This window comes from Daldinia childiae (assembly GCF_008694065.1).
Source record: "Daldinia childiae strain JS-1345 chromosome Unknown Scaffold24, whole genome shotgun sequence".
Taxonomy (NCBI): Eukaryota; Fungi; Ascomycota; class Sordariomycetes; order Xylariales; family Hypoxylaceae; genus Daldinia; species Daldinia childiae.
The window spans coordinates 1-22,894 of record NW_022984665.1 but is presented as its reverse complement, the minus strand read 5'-3'; the positions used below and the strand labels follow the sequence as shown (position 1 = coordinate 22,894).

Below are 22,894 nucleotides of genomic sequence, written 5' to 3'. Positions count from 1 at the left end.
TTATTTTATAATATACAATTCAGACGAAGTAGTGCTAACATCCATCTGGATATCATCGTTATTAAGATAGACATACAAGAAAGCGCGATAACTAGGTTCTAAAAGACTATACATATATTCATCTGATATTTATTACCAATAAACCCCCCAAGATGGGCTCCTGCAATCCAGAGCCTCAGAAGCTCTTCATAGAGACACCATGTATACCATCAATAGCTCTCTCACGAGCAGCGGGCTGGTCAGGACTCCTATCTTTACCTCCCTACTCTACTCCCACGTCTGATCTTAACAACTCCAAAAACTAACACAGAAAAAAACAGTAACATCTTCCTCAAACTCGAAAACCTGCAGCTCTCGGGGTCGTTCAAGTCGCGCGCCGTAGGAAACATGATGTACCAAGCGATGCTTGCCAAACCCGCCGGCAACGTGCACTTCTACTGCTCGTCGGGCGGAAACGCAGGCCTGGCGTGCGCAACGGCGGCAGCGACCCTGGGACAGCCGTGTACTATCGTCGTGCCGATGATTACTTCCCAGCACATGATTGAGAAGATACGACGTGAGTTATTTACTTATTTGTCTCTAATTAAGGATTTATATATATTTGGCGATAGATATGTCCCAGTCCAATCCCCCCCCTTTAAGAATACCAACGCTAGGGAGATAACTAGGTACCTGTCAGCTAACCTCGACACACCCAAACGCAGTCCTCGGCGCCAAAGTCCACCAGGTAGGCACCAACTGGGCCCTCGCGGACGAACACCTACGCACCGCGCTCCTCGCCCACGACCCCACCGGCGTCTACGTCCCGCCCTTCGACCACCCGGACATCTGGGCGGGCAACAGCACCATCGTCGACGAGCTCGCCACGCAGCTGCCGGCCCACGGCGTAGCGCACATCGACGGCATAGCGTGCAACTGCGGGGGCGGCGGGCTGCTCAACGGGATCATGGCCGGCGTGCAGAAGCACTACACCTCCGCCGGGGCAAAAGAACCGACGGTCCTGGCTGTCGAGACCGTAGGGGCGGACAGTCTGAACGCCAGCGTCAAGGCGGGACAACTGGTCACGCTGCCGGGGATCACCAGCATCGCGACTAGTCTGGGCGCGCCGCGGGTCGCGGAGCGCACGTTCCGGTGGAGTCGGGAGGCGCGGCATCTGGAGAGCTTGGTGGTGACGGATGCGGAGGCGGTGATGGGTCTGTGCGGTTTGCGGACGACGCGCGGGTGTTGGTGGAGGTGGCGTGCGGGGCTACGCTGGCGACGGTGTATAATGGGGACTTGAGGAGGGTTGTGGGGGGCGAGGGGATTAGCGACGAGGCGTGGAGGAGGAAGAAGTGGTTGTGATTGTGTGTGGGTGGGGGGGAATGTTTCGCTGGAGATGTTGAGGAGTTATGCGGAGACGTATGGTGTAAAGTAGAAGCGTATATCTCGCTGATGAAGGGATATGTATGGTAGAGTTGGAAGTGATCTTCATCGTCAGGGGGGTTCATACATACCTACCTAGGTATATAAGGTATACAGACAGGGCAAACAGGACGCATATATCGATATATATTGGGCTATAGCACCTCACCTCAATATCGTAGACCTCACCATCCATCCACTCTACTCCCCCAACTGCGACCTATCATAAAACAACTCCCTATACGTATCCCCCATCACAGAAGAGCCAGTCTTTCTCCACTCGTCCGTCTCCCCAAACCCATCAAACACCATCTCTATCTCGCCGAAATAGTTCGCCTCGCCTCTCTGCTTAAACCCAAGGGCTTGGAACAGCACGATGCTAGCTTTGTTATCCGCGTTGATCTTGGCCACGACATCTTTCAGCACAGGCTTGCTGTCGAGAGAGCCCGTGTACTCAGCTAGGATGCCGTCTAAACGCCGTCGCACAAAGTACAAGAACGTAGCGACGGCCGCGCGGCCAAGACCCATGCGCCGGAACTTGGGGTCCGCGATCATTATGTCGATTTCCGCCGTGTAGTACGTCTTCGCTTCCTTGTGTCCCTGCTCTTGTCCCTCCTCATCGCCATCCCAGACGCTCAAGAACAAATTAACATCCCCCACCATCCTATCCACCGCATCTCCTACTCCCGCCATCACGACCTCCCCAATTTCATCCGTACTCGAGACATCATCGTCGCGTAGTAGTGGTGCACACACGATAAACGTGAGTTTATCCCGGGACTCGCGCCACGACGCTTGGTTCTCGTACTCCTCGTCTAGCGAGAGGCGTTCCGAGGCGGTGGCTTCGCGGATGGACTGGAGACTGTTGTTAGCTACACTTTTTCTTGCCAAGAAAGGGGGATGAAATAAGGCTGGGACATAGGTAAATCGAGCGAGGCTTAAAGAAAAGGAGAGAATACTGGATCTTCCATCCACCTGTGGTACTGCTGTACATGGTGCGCGTCGTACGGCACGAGCAAGACCTTGCTGGTCGAGATGGCTGTTAGAGCTACTTGTTAGCAGTCATTTGTTTTATGTTTGATATATACCTAGGTAGGAATATAATTATAAGGATGTGGTGGTGGACGTTAGATATAACCCGCCTTAGATGGCAGCCAAGTGAGATGAGAGAGGTAGGATAAAACTCACCAATATTTTCATTCAACCTCATTTCTATGTTAAAACTGTGTACTTCTTAAGCTATATATGTATGGTCAATGTCGCATATCTTTTTATATTCATAAATTTAATAACATGAACTTAGGTGCGTATGATTGATGAGAGAAAGTATGGTGGTTTAATGATGTGAGGCGCAAATTGTTTTATTTTAGTCACATGCGTTTTTGACATTCTAGAACTAAACTATCACCGAAATAAAAGACAAATATTATCATCGCAACGAGGTCATTAGAGATTAGAGTCTTTATTAGACCTTTATAATATAATTCAGAAATATATATAATTTTACTTCATTCCCTCATAGTCATTACACCACCACTATAATGTCCAATGAGGTATATAAAAAGGGGAATTGCCATAGGGTATCTATCTCAGCTTTACATATACAACAGGGCATATATACAAATTCGCACATTTTATATCTAATATACACAAAGCACAACGACACCTAAGTGCTTAATCCTCAACAGGCATCGGCGGAAACAAACTACTCTGCGCGCCTTCGCCTAGCGGTATAGTTGATGTCCCATATGCATCATCCGCAAATAGTCGCGCATGCTCAAAGGTCCTCCGATCGGAACTAACACCCAGTCTATCCAGCAGCTCGCTCGACTTCTCCGGAATAAACGGCTGTAGTAGGATACCCGCGACACGCACCGACTCCGCCGCAAAGAAGATGATCTGCTCTACAGCCACCGTGTCGCCTTCCCTGCTCCTGTCCCACGGCGCTGCTTCTTGCAGGAATTTATTTACCTGTAGCACATATTAGGACACTGCTGTGAAGATAGGAAAGAGTGGCGGCAGTGAAGATCCCGAGACTCACCTCGAACACGAATTCCATAATTTCCTTCAACGCCCCCCTGGGATTTAATTTATCCATATGACTCGAGACCTCCTCTACGATAGACTCCAGGTATTTCCTCTGGGTTTCAACCGCCTTAGGGACCGAATGAGACTGCTTCTCGTGCATAGATATCACCGCGTTCCTCACGCTCCAGTTCTTCGGCCTAGTAATTCGATTGAGCAGGTTGCCTAGACCCCCCTGTAGACCCTTCTTGTACTTATCGACGATAAACTCATTGCTGTAGTCTGCATCGTTGGCTATCGCAGCGTTATATATCAGGAAATACCGCATAGTATCCACGCCCCAGCGATCGAGGGCGAAGAAAGGGTTCACCACGTTTCCGACCGATTTAGACATCTTTTGTTGGCTCATCAACCAGTGGCCATGACTGAGGATACACTTTGGTAAGGGTAAGTCCAGGGCCATGAGCAGCGCAGGCCAGTATATGCTATGGAAGCGCACGATATCCTTTCCGACCACATGGACGTCAGCTGGCCAACCTTTTGTATGTTCGGAACCAGGAGGCCATATGGGATACCCTGCTACCGTAATGTAGTTGATCAAAGCATCAACCCACACATAGATGGTCTGACTCGGGTCGTCAGGCACAGGAATACCCCAATCTAGACGGCTCACAGGACGAGATATAGATAGATCTTCCAGATTATTCTGAACCCAACTGATCACCTCGCCGAAGCGATTGCTCGGGACAACCCAATTCGGGTTATCAGCGTAGAACTTGAGCAATCTATCTCGAAAAGCCGTCAGCCGGAAATGGTGATTCCTCTCCTCGGTCCATTCCACAGCACTACCCGTCTCAATGCACGCCATAAACGGCTTTCCTGTCACAGGCGACACGCGCTTCTCGACCATAGAATCGGGGTAATAAGTCTCGTCGCTTACACAATACCACCCCTCATGCTTGGTCTCGTATATATACCCGCTCTCTCTTAACCTAGCCCAGAAGTACTCGACCGCATCCTTATGTTCTAGATCTGTCGTGCGAATGTAATGATCGTACGAAATATTAGCCTTCTTAGCTAGATCTTTAAACGTTTCCGAGTTGGCATCGCATAGTGCCTTGGGGTGAATATCTTGTAGCTCGGCTGCGCGCTGGACCTTCATTCCGTGTTCGTCGGTTCCCGTGCTTAGTATTGCCTGTTTGCCTTTGAGGACTTGCCATCGTTTGAGCACATCTGCTATTAGCATACTATATAGGTGACCGACATGAGGAGCTTCCGGATGAACTAATTAGCATATGCTTGAACTGCTACATACTGCTGACATAGGACTCACATGCATTGACGTAGAAAATGGGCGTCGTCACATAATATGGTTTGTCCTTAAGCTCTCTAAGGGTTGCGCTGCTGGTGAACAGCTTTCGCGGGGCTTTGTTGCTTCTACATGACTGACATATCCATCCGATGCGCGCCTTTTGCCCGTTCCTAACTGTCGATAATTGCCGGCTCAAGGCCACCCAATGGCTCTTCATGACCTAGAGGTTTCCCGTCTTTTGCAATTGTGACGGAACGCTATTAACCCATTAGGTATTTGTGAAGGTGCCGAGTGTCAATACATTTTTGAGTGGGATGATTAAAACATCGGCGAAAATGGAATATAACACCGATTAAAATTTTAGTGGGGTAATTTAGGGACTACTGTTGGGTTCCGATCTGTCGGTTCAATGCACTTAGACGGTATAAGGTAGATACATCACTTTAGGTAATGCACGAAGAAAATACGATGCTTGTGAGAAGCATTCTCATAATTTATGAGAATGCATAATTACGTCTTGTTCGTGAATCAAAATCATAGCTACCTAGCTAAAAACACAGCAATATAAAGCAATCGTAAACACCTCAACCGTGAACACCTGTTCGCAAATCATGCCATGCATCGTCCGCCTCAAAAAAACATATGCGGAGGGGTTATCATTAACGATTTTGCCGCCCTAGGGTCCCTAATATAGGGGCCAAATCATGCCTCCCTTAACTTGCCATAAAAGGCCATCCTATGCCGCCAGTACGAACCTATCGTACAAATCGACGATAGAAAGTACAGTAAAAACCGAGATCTCGGTCGAAACGAAGAATAATTCTTGTCAAAGACCGGAACAACTTAGTCAAAGTGAGACTAATGTCGCCGATAGATAGGCTAGAGAAATCGAATTAGGGGTGTATATGTATCGAATCCAGGCTTAGAGCCAAGTCGAAAATTAGGAATTTTGTTCTCCATAAGAACACGTTCTTCATAGGCCATCTTGTCCGTTCCAATAAGACGGACTATAGTTTTCAAGGGTGAAATTGACATCATAATTGTCAAAAGGTGGCGTTGCCGTGAGACTACTGTCTCTAAAGGTCTGAGAATTTAGACCGTCGGAGCTGAAAACCAACATTCTCAAAAAAGTAAAAATCAAGTCGAAAAAGTAAGAACCAAGTCTCCGAATGACATGGGTGACGCCACCAAAACAAGTGCGTCGCCGATATAACGAGGGGAGAAAAAAACTAGGTTCCTTTGAAGAGGAACTGGAGGTCCTCATGGGTGAGAGCCTCTAGCGATGCTTCATCTGAGTTGACAGTTGAATTGATCATGCTGGTCTTCTTCTCTTGCAACGCAACTATACGGCTCTCCACTGAATCCTCAATGCAGAGACGTTTGATGATACATGGACGCGTCTGTCCGATACGATGGCATCGGTCGGCCGATTGCCACTCTGCTGCTGGGTTCCACCACCTACGTAAGAAATATATGGTTAGCATGCGTTTACTATAGATAGGTTAGGGCCAAGTAACTTACGGATCAACAATGAAAACTCGTGACGCCTCTGTAAGGTTCAGAGCAACGCCACCTGCCTTCAACGACACCAGGAAACATTCTACATCGACGTTTTTCATGAAATGGTCAATGGAAGCCTGGCGCTGAGCTGGTGTCATACTTCCATCGAGCATGACTGTCGTGATGCCAGCTCGTCGAAGACGCCATTCAATCAGCTGGAGCATCGTGGTGAACTGCGAGAAGATGATCGACTTGTGCGAGGCACTGTCTGATCGCAGCCTGTGGAGCTCGTGAACAAGTAGCTCGATCTTGGACGACGATGTCCAATTCTCCATCTTAATGCGATTGATGATGGAAGATTTCTTGACAAGCATTGCGTCCTGTTCAATCTCAGGCTGCTCGAGATCGATAGATAGAGATATGTGGCAGCGAGGACAGTCTGGTGCCTCCTGAGAATTAACGTAATGCTGCGCACATGAGCGACAGAAGTCATGCTTGCACTTGGATCGAATCGCCTCCTCCAGGTTCGTCGCAGATGCAGCAGACCATCACGTTTTGTCCTCCCTCCGCATTCTTCTTCAGGATCAGGTCGGGGTGGTTAGCAACCTGGCGCATCTGCATGATCAAACCAAAAATATTGGCATAGTTGTTGAGCATGACACCTTGAGCTACGTAGGTGTTAAACTTGCGCTGACTGTTATCCGTGATACTGTTAGCAAAGTCGTTCTCCTCTTCGCTCAAGAATTGTCGATCAACATAGATCTCCTTGACGGGGAGTTCCATAGCATTCGTATGATCTCGCTTGAGACGGCGCAGCATGATTCGGTCCGTAAGGAGACGGAGTTTGCTGAGTGCTTCTTTGCCTTCGCCGTGGTTACCGTTGCGAGTAATAGGGTGTAGAAGTTCTTGATTGAAGACTGAAATATGTGACATCATATAGTGACCACCTAAGATGAGTTAGCAAATACACCGAGTTTCTAGTATGCAAGTAGAGACTTACAGTGTGAGCAATTCTTCGATTCATCTGCACACCATTCAAGGTTGGAACAAGGACACTCTCGGCAGAAGTATTCCGCGAATGGTGTAATTTTGAGGAATCGAAGTAGTGAAAAGAACTCTCCAATTCGGTTCTGCAAGGGGGTTCCGGTTAAGCACCAGCGGTATTCGACTTTGAGGGCAAAACATGCCTTCGCAGTCATGGTGTTCCTAGACTTTAACGATTCGTTAGCGTGGGAGTAGTTAAGGGAAGGGTTCTATATGCTTACCTTGATACAATGAGCCTCATCTAGGATCACACGGTGGAACTTGATCTGGTGAATAGCGCTCTTCTCCTTATACGTGCCCTCTTTCCTCTTGAAACCCTTCTCTTGTTTGCGGAAGAGCGACTCCAGGGTATTGTAAGACATTAAGATAACGTCAAATTTCTTAAGTTCTCTAGTTGTCAAATTCTTGGCCTTGGCATTAGTACCATGGAATACCAGGGTCTTTAGCTTCCCATTTGTGTAGGACTCAATTTCTGATGTCCATTGCATCAAGGCAACAGGTGGCATGAGCACCAGTGACGGTGCCTTAGCAGGATAGTCAGACATGATCAAAGACACTGCCTGAATCGTTTTACCAAGACCCATCTCATCTCCAAGTAGACCACCCTTCCACTTTGTTGCTTCCATAGCCTTCATCCAGGCAAGTCCTTCGAGTTGGAATGGTTTTAACTGGCGCGAGATAGTAGTAGGTTGCTCGGCCTTGTCGGCCTTGAGAACGGGCATATTTTCAAGGTCAACAACCCACATTGTACTAAGCTCTGGATGGTGCTTCGTCAACCTCCTTCTCATTGCATCCTTTCTATTCATGGGACGAGAAGCGCGACGAATGCGAGGAACGCGATTAATGCGAGGAATGATTTGGGGCTGGCTGGGAAGCGCATTCGCATTCGCATTCGCATTCGCATTTGTATTGTATGCGAATGTGCATGTGAATTTGTATGCGAATCGGCGACAGGGCTATCTGAGTCGGATTCTGAACTATCTTCAAGAAGAAGTCCTGCCTCATAGAAGTCGGACATGTTTTCATCAATGGCCTCCTCCTCCTCATCATCATCAATTTCTTGGTGGGACTCATTATCACTTTCAGGATCGGTAAGTTTTGGCTTCTTGTGGGCTCGATTTGATGTAGAATTAAAATCGCTTCCAGCGCCAGAATCAAGAGACATCGCAACACTAGGTCTCTTGCGACCAAGAACCATATTACTCTTAGCCGGGACAGGATTTTCACGAGGTGCCTCCATCATATTTATATCGTCCTCCGAATCCTCCTCGGTGTAGGCGATCGGGGCAGGCCGGCGGCGTGTAGTTACTCTAGATGAAGTCGAAGAGCTAAGGCTGCTAGACTTGGTGCCTGTTGTCGCAGTCGAGCCTTTAGGGAGCTTGGGAAGTTCAACTACCAAGCGCGGCTGACTCTTAGTTCCCGGCTGAGTAGGTTTTTTAGTGATAGAAGGCGCGGGAGTTACAGCATTGCTGGTTGCAGGAGTTGAATACTCGCTGTCTGAAACAGTTGTAGCTGGTGTTGGTGCGGAAGAGGTTGAGTTGCCATCAATAGCGGTGGCTTTAGAGGACCTTCCACGTCGTTGAGGAAGGACAGGTTGTGAAGCAGGAGTACCGCCAGCGCTATCGATGGTAGAACTGTCTTCCGCAGCCTTCGAACGTCTAGTTCGCGGCGCCATGGTGTCGGAGGTGTTGCAAATGTGATATTATGCGGATATGATTAGAAGTGAGGATTAATCAATGAAACAAAAAAAAGGGAAGAAAAAAAAGTTGGTTAGCACATATATGTATAAGTCACATATGTGAGGCTACTTAATGGTGAAGAAGGGAATGATGGTGAATAAGTTTGGGTTTAGGAGATAGGCTGCTGGGCTGCTGGGCTGCATGTAAGAAACAAGCAGGCAAAAAGGATAAGTCAGCTTTGCCTTTACTCCAATTATTAATGAAGAAATGCGGTGGATATTTCACCAGGGGTTGCTTGTAAAGATTGTACCACGGGCTCCGATCAACAATGGTAGATCTCAGAGCGCTAGAGAGTAGCGCCAGATCGGGTTGGGTTGTTGATCATTGATGATGGAAAATGAAAAAGATTCCAGGCAGGTCGGAGAGAAAGGCACATTACTAGGTTAGTATGTAAAGATTTGGTGGGGAAGAATAGAAGGGAAAGAAGGAAGTGGGTCTTATTAAGTTAACGGCGCGACCAATACACGCAAACTCGTGATCTGATCGCCCCTGGGGAAGGTACCAAGGGAGGGTCTTTGCATTAGTTGACCAATAGGAGTACAAAGCTAGCACTTAAAGCCCCTGCAGGTACGCCGGTTCTCCGACTCTAGCGGGAAAGAACGTCCCCCGCCACTGCCCCTCAGGTACACTAAAAAGCAATTAAACTGATAAGATCGCTGCCTGAAACGGAACCACTTAACGCGCTGTTAGCTGCAGTCAGTGGCGTCAACCGTGTGTTAATTCTTTACACTATCAAGGTATCTTATTTGTTCAATGAGTCAAAATCACTTTCTTTTTCTCTTCTTTTACTTGACCCCAGCACATAATAAAAACTCGTAAGCCTGAATAGGGGCTGAAAAGATCCGTGGTTTCCGACACCTAAGTACCTTAACTTACTCAAGTTGTTTACCTTTCCAGGTTGCTAGGGAAATATTAATAATTAAGTACTACGTTCACCTTCATTATCGCCGACCGTGATATTTCATCCCACATTTCTTTTTTCTTAGATGAGGCTTAGCCCAACTCCAGATTCGCACCTTCGTTTCCTCTAATTTTCCGGTCGCTTCCCATCAAATATTACATATAAACCGGAATACAGCATTAATCTCAGTCCTTTCGGGACATCTCTCAAGCCAACTCAAGTCAACAAGATGTAAGCTGTGCCTTTTCAGATTATTGAACCAAAGAGGTAAAACTAACCACTTAACTCAGGCGGCGAAATGTTCGGGGACCTAGGTCTGCCCTTACGGATTATCTGGCCTCTCAGAATATTTCGGCCAGCCAAATCCGCGCTAATCACGAGGCTCGCCTTAGGTCTGCTGCTGCTGCTGCTGCCTCAGACCAAGCTGTCGCATCCACATCAACAGCACAGAATGTAGACACTACAGAACCTACAGAACCTGCAGAAACCATAGAAGATAGCCAGGACGATGGTGAGTCTTCAGTTGCTATGAGCACCCGCCAAGCAACGACACGAAAGCGCAAGCAGGCAGCTGCGGCGATTGAGAAAGCCAAAAACTCCAAGCCATCCAAACAACGCAAGTCGCGCCGAAATGCCCCTGACAACGAGTCTGATGAGGAGGTACTTGAGAGAAGCGCAGCTCCCGTACCCGGCCAGCTTGAAAATTGTGAGCAGTGCGGCAAGCGATTTACGGTAACCACGTATTCACGTGCTGGTCCAAAGGGAGGCTTGCTTTGTGCCCAGTGTAGCATTAAGCTAACCAAAGAAGAGAATGCCGCTAAGAGCGCTTCTAAGAAAGGCAAGCAGAAGGTGGCTGCGGTTCCTACTAGACGTGAACGAAGAAAGATTCAGAGCCTTATACTGGATGGCCAGATCGGAGTCAAGACCTTAATGACCCTCTGCGTCGAGACCCTAGCTAACAACATCCATCTTGCTGACGATCTCGGCGATCTACCTTTACCAGCTATCGATCGCATATCCAGACAGCTATCCAAACGCCGTCTCATGAGTCCCAAGACTCTAGATCTATTCATCCAGCCCCAGGTTCAAGATATCATGATATACGATGGAGGTCGCCTAGGTTCGGATGACTATACCCGAATTTTCCAAATCTGCTCCAGTCTCAAGACTCTTAAATTGCGTAACGCGATCCAGTTCAAAGATAACGTCATGGAGTACTTGATGGGAAGACATTTCACCCTAGATACTTTCTATATATCTGGCGCAAACCTACTCAGCAATGAATGCTGGGATAAATACCTGAAGGCAAAAGGACAAAGCCTTCAAAGTCTTCGTGTCTACTTCACAGATCGTCATTTCGGCAACAAAACCGTAGAGTCTCTACGCAAATACTGCCCATCTCTGACTAAATTGAAAATCTGCCACAACCAAGCGGTTACCGACGAAGGAGTAGAACACATCGGACAGCTTCAAAGCCTTGAGCACTTAGGGCTACGTCTTGTTACTCAGACCCAAACAATGCCTTATGTCAACGTCGTAGAGAAGATAGGGAGCCAGTTGCGTACCCTCTCTATCAGAGATGTTCCAGGTGTTGATGATCGCCTACTTGATGCAATCCATAGCCACTGCGCTCGATTAGTCAAGCTGCGCATCACAAATAGCGAGGTCATGACCGATGCAGGCTTTGTTAGGCTCTTCAAAGATTGGAAGAACAGGCCCCTCCTGTTCGTGGACCTGGAACTATGCCGTCACATCGACGCAGGAAATCCCAGAGTAAATCAGCATATGATTGGCTTCTGCTCAGGCGGGTTCCGAGCCTTGATGAAGCATTCGGGCAAGCTCTTAAAAAAGCTCAACATCCACGGATGTAGACATATATCCGGTGAGGCGTTTGAAGATGTGTTCGCTGCCGGACGGGAGTATCCCGAGCTTTTGGACCTGGAGATCAGTTTCTGTGAAGAGGTAACAGACTTAATTGTCGGGCTGATCTTCAAAAGCTGTCCCAATCTAAAGAGGCTAAATGTTTTTGGATGTATGAAGGTAAGCCTATTATTTTTCCTATTTATATTGATAGAACGAATGAATGAGTGTCACGCCCCAGCCTTTGTTCGAATCTTCTTATACTATTATCACGTCCATGTAACACTTGAAGCTATATGTGACTAACAATATGGTGTGTATAGGTGAAGGATGTGCGAGTGCCTAGAGGGAAAATTTTGGTCGGCGTCCCGAATGCTATGGGGATGATCATTGAAGGCACCGAAGATTAAATCGGGAGTGCTCATCTTCCTTTTTACGATACTCGACTCAAACACACATACCGAAGATACCAGACGTAGTACAGGGCATGACTCTAAGCATTAGGCGTTTGGCGTTTGATGCATTGAGCCCAGGTCGTAGTTTTTGCGACTACATTTACTTGAAGCACAGGCGTTGAAAACGGGTCGTTCTATCCGATCAATTATGGTGCATAGCCCGTCTACAATGTTTATGGTAGGAAGTTGCTTTGCTAATATTCTGTGATTTTTTTTTTCTTGCAGGACATTGCCGTCGTCGATTGACGAGCACATATGTCACATATGATGCTACCGAAAAGGTGGTGACAATAATCCTTCACTGCAAGTCAACAACAAACCTGTACATATTCAGGTTGTCAACTAGTTAAGTTATTAGCCTACTTAGGTACCTAGGTAGATACCTTGGAGCATGATATTCTAGCTTAGCAATGCAAATGATTTCCCTACAATTCTTATAATTACACAAGTTAATATATGAAGCGTTGTGGCGCCGGAGAGTCACGCCGTAGATAACCGTAGCTTGGAATTGCGCCATCGACTTCGCTCCCTTATAAGTGTGATCCACCCTGATAATCATTCGCTTATTTTGAAATATTTTCTTAGATTTATAGATTGTATATGCCTCGTTGTGTTAGTACATATTTTCTATTGTATTATAATTTTCAACCCTGCTATTTACCATATCTATGGAGGCTTTCCCCAATAGTAAAGCCAAGCCGTTACTATAAAAACACCCTGTTCCCATACTCATACTCATACCCATATTCATCTTTCTCCGCACTCTATCCCGGACGCCCCGCTCCGAGTCCGCAGCCGCAGCCGCAGCCGCCCCGAGCAATGGGTTCCTTCTCACCCTCGTCGGCCACGGCCACCCTGCCGTTCAACGTAAAGAATATCGCCGTCATCGGCGCCGGCCCCAGCGGCTTAGCAGCAGCGAAATACTTACTCGCGCAGGATGGTGCATTCTCGCGCATCGACGTCTTCGAGCAGCAGGCTGAGGTAGGCGGCGTGTGGAATTATAGCCCCGTGCCACGGCCCGCCGAGGCGCTGCCTGTGCCGCAGACCGATGCGCATCCCAAGAGGCCGGATCCGCCGGTTTATGTTCCCGAGGGCAAGGTGCCGCTGTTTCCGTCTCCGATGTACGATGACTTGCACACGAATATCCCGCATACTCTGATGAAGTACTCGGACTTGGCGTTCCCCGAGGGCTGCGATATTTTTCCGACTAGGAGCGATGTACAAGCGTATCTGGTTGAGTACGCGAGGGACGTGCGGCATTTGATCAAGTTCTCTACGCAAGTTACTGATGTCTCGCTGCGGAGTGTCGAGGGCCAGCCGCGGGGGCGAGAGCAGGAGCAGTGGGATGTGAGGACTACGGATTTACTTACCGGGGAAGAAACTACGGAGACGTATGATGCGGTGGTTGTGGCGTCCGGACATTACTCGACGCCGTATATCCCGGACTCTGTCGAGGGCATTGCGGCTTTCCACGCCAAGCATCTGGGGGTCATTTCGCATTCGAAGCTCTACCGCAACGCGGAGCCGTATCGCGGGAAGAAAGTCGTGGTTGTGGGAACTGGCGCCTCGGGGCTAGATATCGCGGCGCAAATCCAGCGCGTGTGCAAGACGCCCCTGATCCTCTCGGCGCAGACTGCAGCTCCTCCCGAAACTCTTGAGCATATCGGAAACCCTGTACAAGTCGGGCAGATCAAGAGATTTCTGATCGAGGAGCGGGGCGTTGAGTTCTTCCCCCTAGATGAGGATGAAGACGATAGCGCTGGGAAGAAGGAGAGACGAGAGACGAGAATCGAAACAGACATCGACGCCATACTCTTCTCCACAGGCTACCTCTACACCTTCCCCTTCCTCCCCACCATCCCCCTCGTCACCAACGGCCGCCAAGTCCATGGTCTCGCAAAACACCTCCTACACATCGCGCACCCGACCCTAGCCTTCCCCGGCTTACCCATAAAAGTAATACCCTTTCCCCTAACCGAGTCCCAAGGCGCCGTCCTCGCACGTCTATGGTCAAACACGGTCCCCCTCCCGCCAGTCTCCGTCCTCAAACAATGGGCGCGTGAAGACGGCGAGGGGACTAGCGAGGGGAAATATCATGTGTTTCCGAAGGGTGGAGATGGGCGGTATATCAATGGGTTATATGAATGGCTGGAGAAAGAAAGTTTGGGGGGTAGGGGAAAGGAACCGCCGCATTGGGACGCCGAGATGCTCTGGCAGAGAGGCATTTACGCCGAGGCGAAGATGCAATATGAGAAGACGGGGAAGAAGGCCAAGACCCTCGAGGAGCTGGGATTTCGGTATGTGCCTGAGGAGGTGAAAGTGAAGAAGGCAGAGGATGTGGAGGGGCGGGATCCTCATTTGGATATTGCTGGGTAAAGATATGGACATATGCTGTCCCTTAGTTAATTGGTGTCCTTGAACATGACCAGAAGACGTATAGACCGCGGTTAGGAGTATCATGAGGTTCAATACCAAGATAGATAGATCGTTGACCTAGATCGATATAAAATCCACGCTTAAAGAAACCGCTATATATAGGGTATAAAATAATGTACAGTACGCACACTTCAGACGCATCTAAATCCCAGATCAACTCCAAATCATTAAATATGCCCGATTTACGCCATCCCTATGCAAATGAAACCCTACAGGACACAGCGCCACGCTGCTTCATACCGAGAACTAAAATATCCTACCAGAGGATGGGCCCAACCCCTCAGCGAAAAGAAAGTTTACTGTTTCAGCGTCGCCGCGATCTCGCGATCCTGCGTCCAGTCGCTGAGTTTCGCAAGTAGTTCCTCGTCCGAGACATCTCTCTGGCCACCTCTCCTCTTGAAAGCTATGCCGTCTGGACCGCACCCGCTGATGTGCTCAAAGTAGAGCAAATGGGCAGGAATGTCCAGCCCGCCGGTACCGCCGTTGCAATCAGTGTTCGCAAAGCCCTCGCATACCTTGATATCTGAGGCAGCGTAAAGAGTGCTGTTGTCGCTCTCGCCTGATAACCAGTACTCTGGGCTGGTGTGTCGGTAATCGACGGCGATGGGAGGTAGACGTGGGACCGGGTCGTCCAAGTGCGTCACGCGGAACTCGCCGCCTGGTTGGGCCGTAACGAAATCGACGAAGGCCTGGTTGCCTACACGTGGGCTGCCATATGTGTAGAGATCGAGTTCGTAACCCTGATCTCGGGCATAGGCAGCGACTGTAGCAACAGCTCCACCCAGTGAGTGTCCTGTGAAGATGATCTTATAAGAAGGGTTAGCTTCCTTAGCCGCTGCTACACCGTCCAGTAAGTCGTCTTCTATCTCTTTCCATGATAGAAGGAAGCCAGTGTGGATTAAGCAGTCGTCCACGAGGTCGCAGGGGAGTGGTATGAAAGAGAGACTATATCAAGGTTAGACATTTCCTTCATCGTAGGTATAAGTTAGAAGCATAGGAGGATATAAACTTACTCGGCAATCCAATTGCGAATCGAATGAGATCCTCTCACAGACGCCACGATCAGCTCATTAGTGTCATCCGATGAGACGAAGCCTTGGATATCAGTGAGATGTCCACTTATAAGTGTTAGCCCGATATGTTTTTTCACATCCCTTTCACGCTTACGAGTCGAAGTAATAGCCGTGAAAGTAGTGACTTACGAGAAGGTTGCTACCACCTTAGCACCAGCAGAAGTGACATCCGGACAGGTGTTTTCGGCGCAAGTGACAGTAGAACCTAGGTCTACCTCACTGTTGCAGTAGCTTGCCCCAGCATACTGAGAGAAGAATTTCAGCGTCGAGACGTCGGCTGCGGTAACTGTACCTGTTTATCTGTTAACTAGCGTACCCTTTGACTTAGGAAAATCCTTAAGAGACATACTGCCATTGCTAATCTCAAAGTGAGTAGCAGGAACCGGGCTTGCAGTAGCAAGCAAGGCAAAGGCAGAGACCAGGGCGCAACTAAACTGCTTCATCTTGACCGGTCAAGAAGAAAGGCAACGACGAGACGAGGGAGGGATAAGGCTAAAGAAGACGAGAAAAATACATGAACATTCCGCATGGATGCCTCTTACTTATTATGGTAAGGGAGTGAGAATGTACGACGGCGTGTGGCTTCGAGACAGGCCGATCTCTCCCCGCTAGCTTCTCGCTATACCATCTTGACCTACCTACCTACATAGGTAGGTTACTTTGTGTAGACATGTAGACATGGAGAGTCCGTGTTTCGATTTGGCTAATTCGGCCCTAACAATCCGAGTTTAAAACGTGTAGAAGCTCTTTTCCGATCTGAGAGTTTCAACTGTTCAAAAAGATTCTCTGAGCCACAATCCTAGCCATACCAGATCCAACACGGGTACCGCACATGGATAGCAACACTATGTTTGCGGCAGTCTTGTAGGTTTTCCATACCTCAGAGGAGCGGGGGAGTCGGCGCCGGACAGGACTACTCGTAAAGGTTAGAAACCAGAAACCGGCCCCTGCAGACAGGACCATATCTGCGTTGTCTGAGATGGCGGCTTGTTGGGGAAGGTTGGGGGCGCGCGGCGGTGAAGGACATTGATTGGTCACTAGAGCATCCATAGAGCATCCATTGAGCAACCAATTAATAACCCGAAGCGGAACTATTCTAGCCTTTTCATTCGCTGCTTAATTCCGAAGTTAAGATATTTGCACGACGTAGAAGCCTAGTGATCGCATATGGCGTTTATCTCGGGGAATACATACAATACAGCTAGCCATCTTAACAATTCAGCTCAATATTTTTGGTCTCTAATAGGATATTGAATAATGAGACATTGAAGGGGTTATGAGGGGTTATGAGGTATCAGAGAAGGATTATAGGATTCAAATCTACATACTTTAAATCCTTTTGGGGTTCCCGTTGTTACTCAGCGACACCGACACCGACGCAAATAGACGCAAATAGATCAACTTTGCCCACGTGAGGTTGTACAATCTGGGTAGGTGCGTAAGGTTTGTGACACGCACAAGGATGATCGCTCATGCGGACCCTTGCTTGGCATTCGATTGGATAAAGCTTATAATCGCGGTATTGCGGTATCGTGGCTTGCCTTACTAAGAAAAGCCCTTAAGACACGCAAACATTGAAGAATTCATCTCGACCAATCTTCTTGAACGTGGCTGAGCTTGTGAAGACCGCACATACTATGCTTCGAGATGGCTTTATTATCCAAAATCTTCGAGAACTTCGAAATAGCACCTCGCTTTGGTTAACGTGCAACTCTAACAACATATATTCCAGCACAATCAGCTGTTTATCTGGCTAACAATTATAGGATTATTTAAATGCCTCAGGTTGAGATCTGGATATCGTCAACTAACAGTTTACTAAAGGAAAGAGAAATTGCCAATGAGTTATGAGTTTGAAAATGTCAGGATTTATACTCATTGATAGATATCATACATAGAGCGAGTGCCTATGATAGTATTGAACCAGTAACGCCTGGCCTTCTACTCTCTTACGAGGGCGCTACGCGCCTCTTATAGTAGATAGACCCTTGTAACTACCCCTAACCCAATTATACCCTGACAGAAAGGGTCGAAAATCACCCTAAGACATTATAAACATAGGGGGCCTCTAATATGTAGGGACGTGTGAAACTAATTTGATATTATACCCTCAACTGCCGGCAAGATATAGGTCTATACTCCACCTCTTTATATTAATAAATCAAGACTAGAAAGATTCAAAATTATTAACTATTTTAAGAATAGCGTTAAAGGCTTAGCTGATTAAATTTAATTCTCTGGCTTGCAAACGCGAAGATGGTCTTCTCTGGGATATTTTGTTGGGTATAGTGTTGAGATGCTATATTGATTATAATTGCTATAAAGCGCGTAACAACAACAATGTCAATCTTGTATAGTAATTTCAATATTAGATAGTTTTTATCATTATGTCCTACGTAGATAAGGCTCATCTAAACATTTTAGCTAACTACCTAATAAATAATTACGAGATCAACTACGAACTAAACTTAATCAACCTTCAAGTTCTAATTGAATGCAGCATATGAGGTAGCTATATTGCCCCTTACAAGTTCGCTTAACTAATACCTCCTCCTGGTACCAGACTTAAGATTACGAAATAGAGATGACACTACCTAACCTTCTAAAAGTCGGGGAAGGGGAAGGATCTAAGGAATAATGGAGTTACCTATGTACAACAGAAAAGGTTTGACCAATTAAACTAGGTATCACTTTAACATACTATGTACAGAGGTATTTCTCCACCTATCCCTCACCCGATTTTCTGGTTCTTCAGTTTGCTGGTGTCACATCTTTTGCATGCAAACGCATATACAAACGCATATACTAAGAACCTTCCATAAAATCATAAAACCAATAGTCGCAGATCGTAGAGAGATCCCAGGAACATACATACTACTAGGTTATCTACACACTCACTATTTTTATAGCTGCTTTGAGTATAGCATCGGAAGCTGAAATCTACATCGAGATTCCTTCTCCGATGCTGTGCAGCGCCCATGTTACAGTAGCCTACGTCGCTGTAACCTTACAACTTCCCAACACGTCAGCAGCCCGCCCGACAAGGTCAGCTTGCAACTTCATTTTGTCCATCTACTCTGCATAGGATCAGATGCTAAATGATGGCTGCCGAGATGCGAATGCTCTGTTTCTCCTTTGTCTGCGCTGGTACGGGTGGACCTGAAAGGTGACCGCTATTTGAATCCGAATATGCAAGTGACAACTTTTCGTATTACGTATTTGCATACTACATCACCCTGCCCTATATAGGTCCTTGGCTTTGAAAAAACATCATCCGTTATTATCGAGTAGTCCGGGTCGATGGACCGAAGAAGCCTTCGCAAAGATGTCTTTGACCTACATAGCATTTACCAAGTTGGCGATCCAAATCTCAAAGCACGTAAGCCATAACGAACTACGGAGATTATTCCTTGGTCTAACCCACTACTACCCCGCCTATTCTACTTTTCGAACTGAATGCCGGGTAGCCATGTTCTAAGTATGCTAGGTATGCCGGCATCATCCGAGATCTTGGTTCTGCATACTACATAGTGATGAATAGGGGGAAAGCACCGCTCGGATCAAGCCCGAAAACCGAGCTGCATGCCTCGTACAGCAAGCAGAACCATGTCTTGTGCAGGATAGGCAATCTATGCCAAGTGGGCTGAGCGGCTTCGACCGTCGAAAATGCAAGGCTTCCCCGTGCCCCGTGCCCCGTTCCTGGATCATCCTGTCTGTCATTCATATATTTATCTATGGCAATCGCCAATCACGAGTATGAAAATAGTGTTGCTTTACTGTCCAGCCACACAGCTCGCGTGTTCACCAGTCCGCGATGCACTTTTAAAGTGCTGCAAATATATACACTTAATTACCTAGGGAAACTCGTGTTACCCTGTCCTTTCTTTAGCATAATTATAATAATCTTCAATATGGGGCGCCATTCAGGACTCCGTAGCCTTTCGTTATGTTTACTCGCGAGCACGGCGTCAGCCTCCGTATTACTCACTCGGGATCCCGTCCCGGAGGGCTTCGTCGCCGCCCCGTATTACCCGACCCCTTACGGCGGTTGGGCCGATGACTGGTCCGAGAGCTATGAAAAAGCAATCAAGTTGGTGTCGCAAATGACACTAGCCGAGAAAGTTAACATAACTGCTGGTACTGGTCTTTTTATGGTATATATTACTTGCACAACTTATACGGAACCTTCTTACTAACTATAGTTTAGGGTATGATAACTAACTAATCAGAACTATCCGAAATAACATTTAAAATACTAACATACGATTTCAGGCCGTTGTGTGTGGAAATACTGGCAGTATACCACGATTGGGGTTCCCGGAGCTATGCTTACAAGATGGTCCTCTGGGTGTGCGCACAACAGACAACGTCACTGCTTTTCCTGCTGGTATCACTACCGGCGCAACATTTAGCAAGGATTTAATGTATGAAAGAGGTGTCGCACTTGGTGAGGAATTCAAGGGGAAGGGCGCCAACTTCTACTTGGGACCAAGCGTTGGAGCCCTAGGAAGAAAGCCGAGGGGTGGCCGAAATTGGGAGGGCTTCGGATCCGATCCCGTCCTTCAAGCTATTTCCGGAGCCCAGACGATCAAAGGTGTGCAAGAGCAAGGTGTCATCGCTACACTGAAGCATTTGATCGGAAATGAGCAGGAGCTTTACCGCATGTACAACCCATTCCAGCAAGCATACAGTTCCAATATTGGTAAGCGTACATGACAGTATTATTTGTTGGTTCTAGAGACTGATTGGGCTTTAGATGACCGAGCGGTACACGAGCTATACCTTTGGCCATTCGCAGAAGGCGTCAAGGCTGGAGTCGGCTCAATAATGTCCTCTTATAATGCGGTATGTTAGCTTACGATTGTATTCTGATTTGGGCGGGCCTTATTAATTAAGCTATAGATCAACGGATCTGCAGCCTCTCAGAACAGCCATATTCTGAATGGCCTCCTGAAAGATGAACTAGGCTTCCAAGGCCTTGTCATGACCGATTGGCTTGCGCAGATTTCAGGAGTAGCGTCCGCTCTCGCTGGCCTCGATATGTCTATGCCCGGAGATACAATTGGCAACAACGTACCGTTGTTTGGCTACTCTAACTGGATGTACGAACTTTCACGATCGGTATTAAACGGCTCTGTACCTGTCGATCGACTAAACGATATGGCTACACGTGTCGTCGCTACGTGGTATCAGCTTGGCCAAGATGAGGACTATCCTCTTCCTAACTTTTCTTCGAACACGGCAGATCGCGAAGGTCCACTCTACCCAGGTGCACTATTTTCCCCGGTCGGTGTCGTCAACGAATACGTCAATGTTCAAGCCGATCACAAGGTGGTCGCTAAACAAGTGGCTCAAGAGGCGATCACGCTACTAAAGAACAACGGCAGCTTTCTTCCACTGTCAACTTCAGCGCCCCTCTTCGTATTTGGCACCGATGCTCAAGCTGACCCTCAAGGTATCAACTCGTGCACAGACAAGAGCTGCAACCGAGGCTTGCTCGGTATGGGATGGGGTTCAGGATCCGCGAACTACCCTTACATAGATGACCCGATTAGCTCGTTCAAGCGAAAAGCAACCAACGTGACATACTACGCTACGGATAGCTTCCCGTCCGCCCCAGCGCCGACCGAAGACGATGTTGCTGTTGTATTCATCACATCCGATGCTGGAGAGAATTCGTATACTGTTGAGGGCAACCACGGTGACCGCGACGAATCTGGTTTGAAGGCCTGGCACAATGGTGACGAGCTTGTTCAAAAAGCAGCCGCAAAATACAGCAACGTTGTCGTTGTCGTCCACACTGTTGGCCCTATCATTATGGAGCCTTTGATCTCCCTTCTGTTAAAGCGGTCCTCGTTGCCCATCTTCCGGGGCAGGAAGCCGGCGACTCGTTAACTGAGATCATATACGGCGAGGCATCACCCAGTGGGCATCTACCGTACAGTATTCCCGTCTCCGAGGACGACTATCCCGATAGTCTTGACCTAGTTGCCACGCCTCTCAGCCAGACGCAGGATACTTACTCAGAAGGCCTGTACATCGACTACCGGTATCTAAACAAGCAGAACATCAAGCCGCGCTTTGCCTTCGGTCACGGCCTAAGCTATGCGTCCTTCAGCTTCTCCAACGCTACCATCACCCGTGTGACGGAGCTGTCCGAAGTCCCACCGGCTCGCCCCTCAAAGCCCGCATCTCCCGTCGCTAGCCTAAACACCACCATTCCCGCTGCGTCTGAAGCGTACTTCCCAGCCAGCTTCGACCGTATCTGGCGATACCTCTACCCATGGTTATCCAACGGCGACGCCGATGCCGCGTATAAGATTGGCGCGGCCGGCGACAAGAAGTACCCATACCCAGTAGGTTACTCTGGCACGCAGAAGACAGACCTTCCGCCCGCAGGCGGCCCCCGGCGGCAATCCCGCTATCTGGGACGTCGCGTACACGATCAAAGTCACAGTGACGAACAACGCTAAGGAGGGCACAACGGCTGGAAAAGCCGTCGCGCAGGCATACGTCCAGTTCCCCGAGGACGCGGGCGTCGACACCCCCGTCATCCAACTCCGCGACTTCGCGAAGACGGGAGCAGCGCTCGCGCCCGGGCAGAGCGAGACTCTGGAGCTGAGCCTCTCGCGCAAGGACGTAAGCGTCTGGGATACGGTGCGGCAGAACTGGGTCGTGCCGAAGCCGGATGGGAAGTACAAGATCTGGGTCGGCGAGGCGAGCGATGCTTTGTCCGTGGTGTGTTACTCGGATAGCTTGGAGTGCGAGACGGGCGCTAAGAGTCCCGTTTAGGGGATAGGAGATTTGCGTCTGGGGAATGGGTCGGTGATGATGATGGAGATGGGGATGAGTTTGGGGATGGGGATGATGGAGTGGCGGAGAGATGGATGGGAGATGGATGGTGTGTTAATAGAGCTATAAATAACGCTCTTCGTGTAATTTCGCAGTATTATTATTAAATGAATGGGCCGCATACACCTAAATGGCCCCTTTGAAGCCATCACTTCTAAGCTTTCTTGTGAGACTGGGCTTTCGTATATTGGAGATATATACCACTCACTGTCTTAAAAGCTATCGTATACTTAGGACAAGATATTAAAGTAGCATACCTCTTATAATGGATCTAGGAAGAGGCTAACTACCAGACA

At 48.2% G+C, this 22,894-nt stretch overlaps 7 protein-coding genes across 7 annotated transcripts; 4 read left to right on the top strand and 3 right to left on the bottom strand.

Moving 5' to 3' along the window:
- Positions 1–390: 390 nt before the first annotated feature.
- On the top strand, positions 391–1,279 carry GL218_09477 (L-serine dehydratase; the record flags this gene model as incomplete). The annotated part of the gene is made up of 2 exons (XM_033586313.1): positions 391–556; positions 705–1,279. 2 exons carry the CDS (start codon positions 391–393, stop codon positions 1,277–1,279), a joined length of 741 nt encoding a protein of 246 aa, XP_033437664.1.
- Positions 1,280–1,602: 323 nt separating this feature from the next.
- On the bottom strand, positions 1,603–4,588 carry GL218_09476 (putative methionine-tRNA ligase, mitochondrial; the record flags this gene model as incomplete). Its single annotated transcript, XM_033586312.1, has 3 exons — positions 1,603–2,256; positions 3,088–3,372; positions 3,443–4,588. 3 exons carry the CDS (start codon positions 4,586–4,588, stop codon positions 1,603–1,605), a joined length of 2,085 nt encoding a protein of 694 aa, XP_033437663.1.
- Positions 4,589–5,967: 1,379 nt separating this feature from the next.
- Positions 5,968–8,957, bottom strand: GL218_09475 (DNA repair protein RAD16; the record flags this gene model as incomplete). The annotated part of the gene is made up of 6 exons (XM_033586311.1): positions 5,968–6,196; positions 6,260–6,705; positions 6,785–7,185; positions 7,239–7,449; positions 7,504–8,145; positions 8,235–8,957. The coding sequence occupies 6 exons, from the start codon at positions 8,955–8,957 to the stop codon at positions 5,968–5,970; spliced, it is 2,652 nt and encodes an 883-aa protein (XP_033437666.1).
- A 1,493-nt stretch (positions 8,958–10,450) lies between these two features.
- GL218_09474 (DNA repair protein rhp7) lies at positions 10,451–12,192 on the top strand (the record flags this gene model as incomplete). The annotated part of the gene is made up of 2 exons (XM_033586310.1): positions 10,451–11,962; positions 12,106–12,192. The coding sequence occupies 2 exons, from the start codon at positions 10,451–10,453 to the stop codon at positions 12,190–12,192; spliced, it is 1,599 nt and encodes a 532-aa protein (XP_033437665.1).
- An 864-nt stretch (positions 12,193–13,056) lies between these two features.
- Positions 13,057–14,613, top strand: GL218_09473 (Thiol-specific monooxygenase; the record flags this gene model as incomplete). Its single annotated transcript, XM_033586309.1, has 1 exon — positions 13,057–14,613. The coding sequence occupies one exon, from the start codon at positions 13,057–13,059 to the stop codon at positions 14,611–14,613; it is 1,557 nt and encodes a 518-aa protein (XP_033437668.1).
- A 356-nt stretch (positions 14,614–14,969) lies between these two features.
- Positions 14,970–16,189, bottom strand: GL218_09472 (Lipase; the record flags this gene model as incomplete). Its single annotated transcript, XM_033586308.1, has 4 exons — positions 14,970–15,618; positions 15,687–15,791; positions 15,876–16,038; positions 16,096–16,189. 4 exons carry the CDS (start codon positions 16,187–16,189, stop codon positions 14,970–14,972), a joined length of 1,011 nt encoding a protein of 336 aa, XP_033437667.1.
- A 3,468-nt stretch (positions 16,190–19,657) lies between these two features.
- Positions 19,658–22,538, top strand: GL218_09471 (putative beta-glucosidase F; the record flags this gene model as incomplete). The annotated part of the gene is made up of 6 exons (XM_033586307.1): positions 19,658–19,900; positions 20,019–20,448; positions 20,503–20,591; positions 20,649–21,636; positions 21,735–22,102; positions 22,146–22,538. 6 exons carry the CDS (start codon positions 19,658–19,660, stop codon positions 22,536–22,538), a joined length of 2,511 nt encoding a protein of 836 aa, XP_033437669.1.
- Positions 22,539–22,894: the final 356 nt, after the last annotated feature.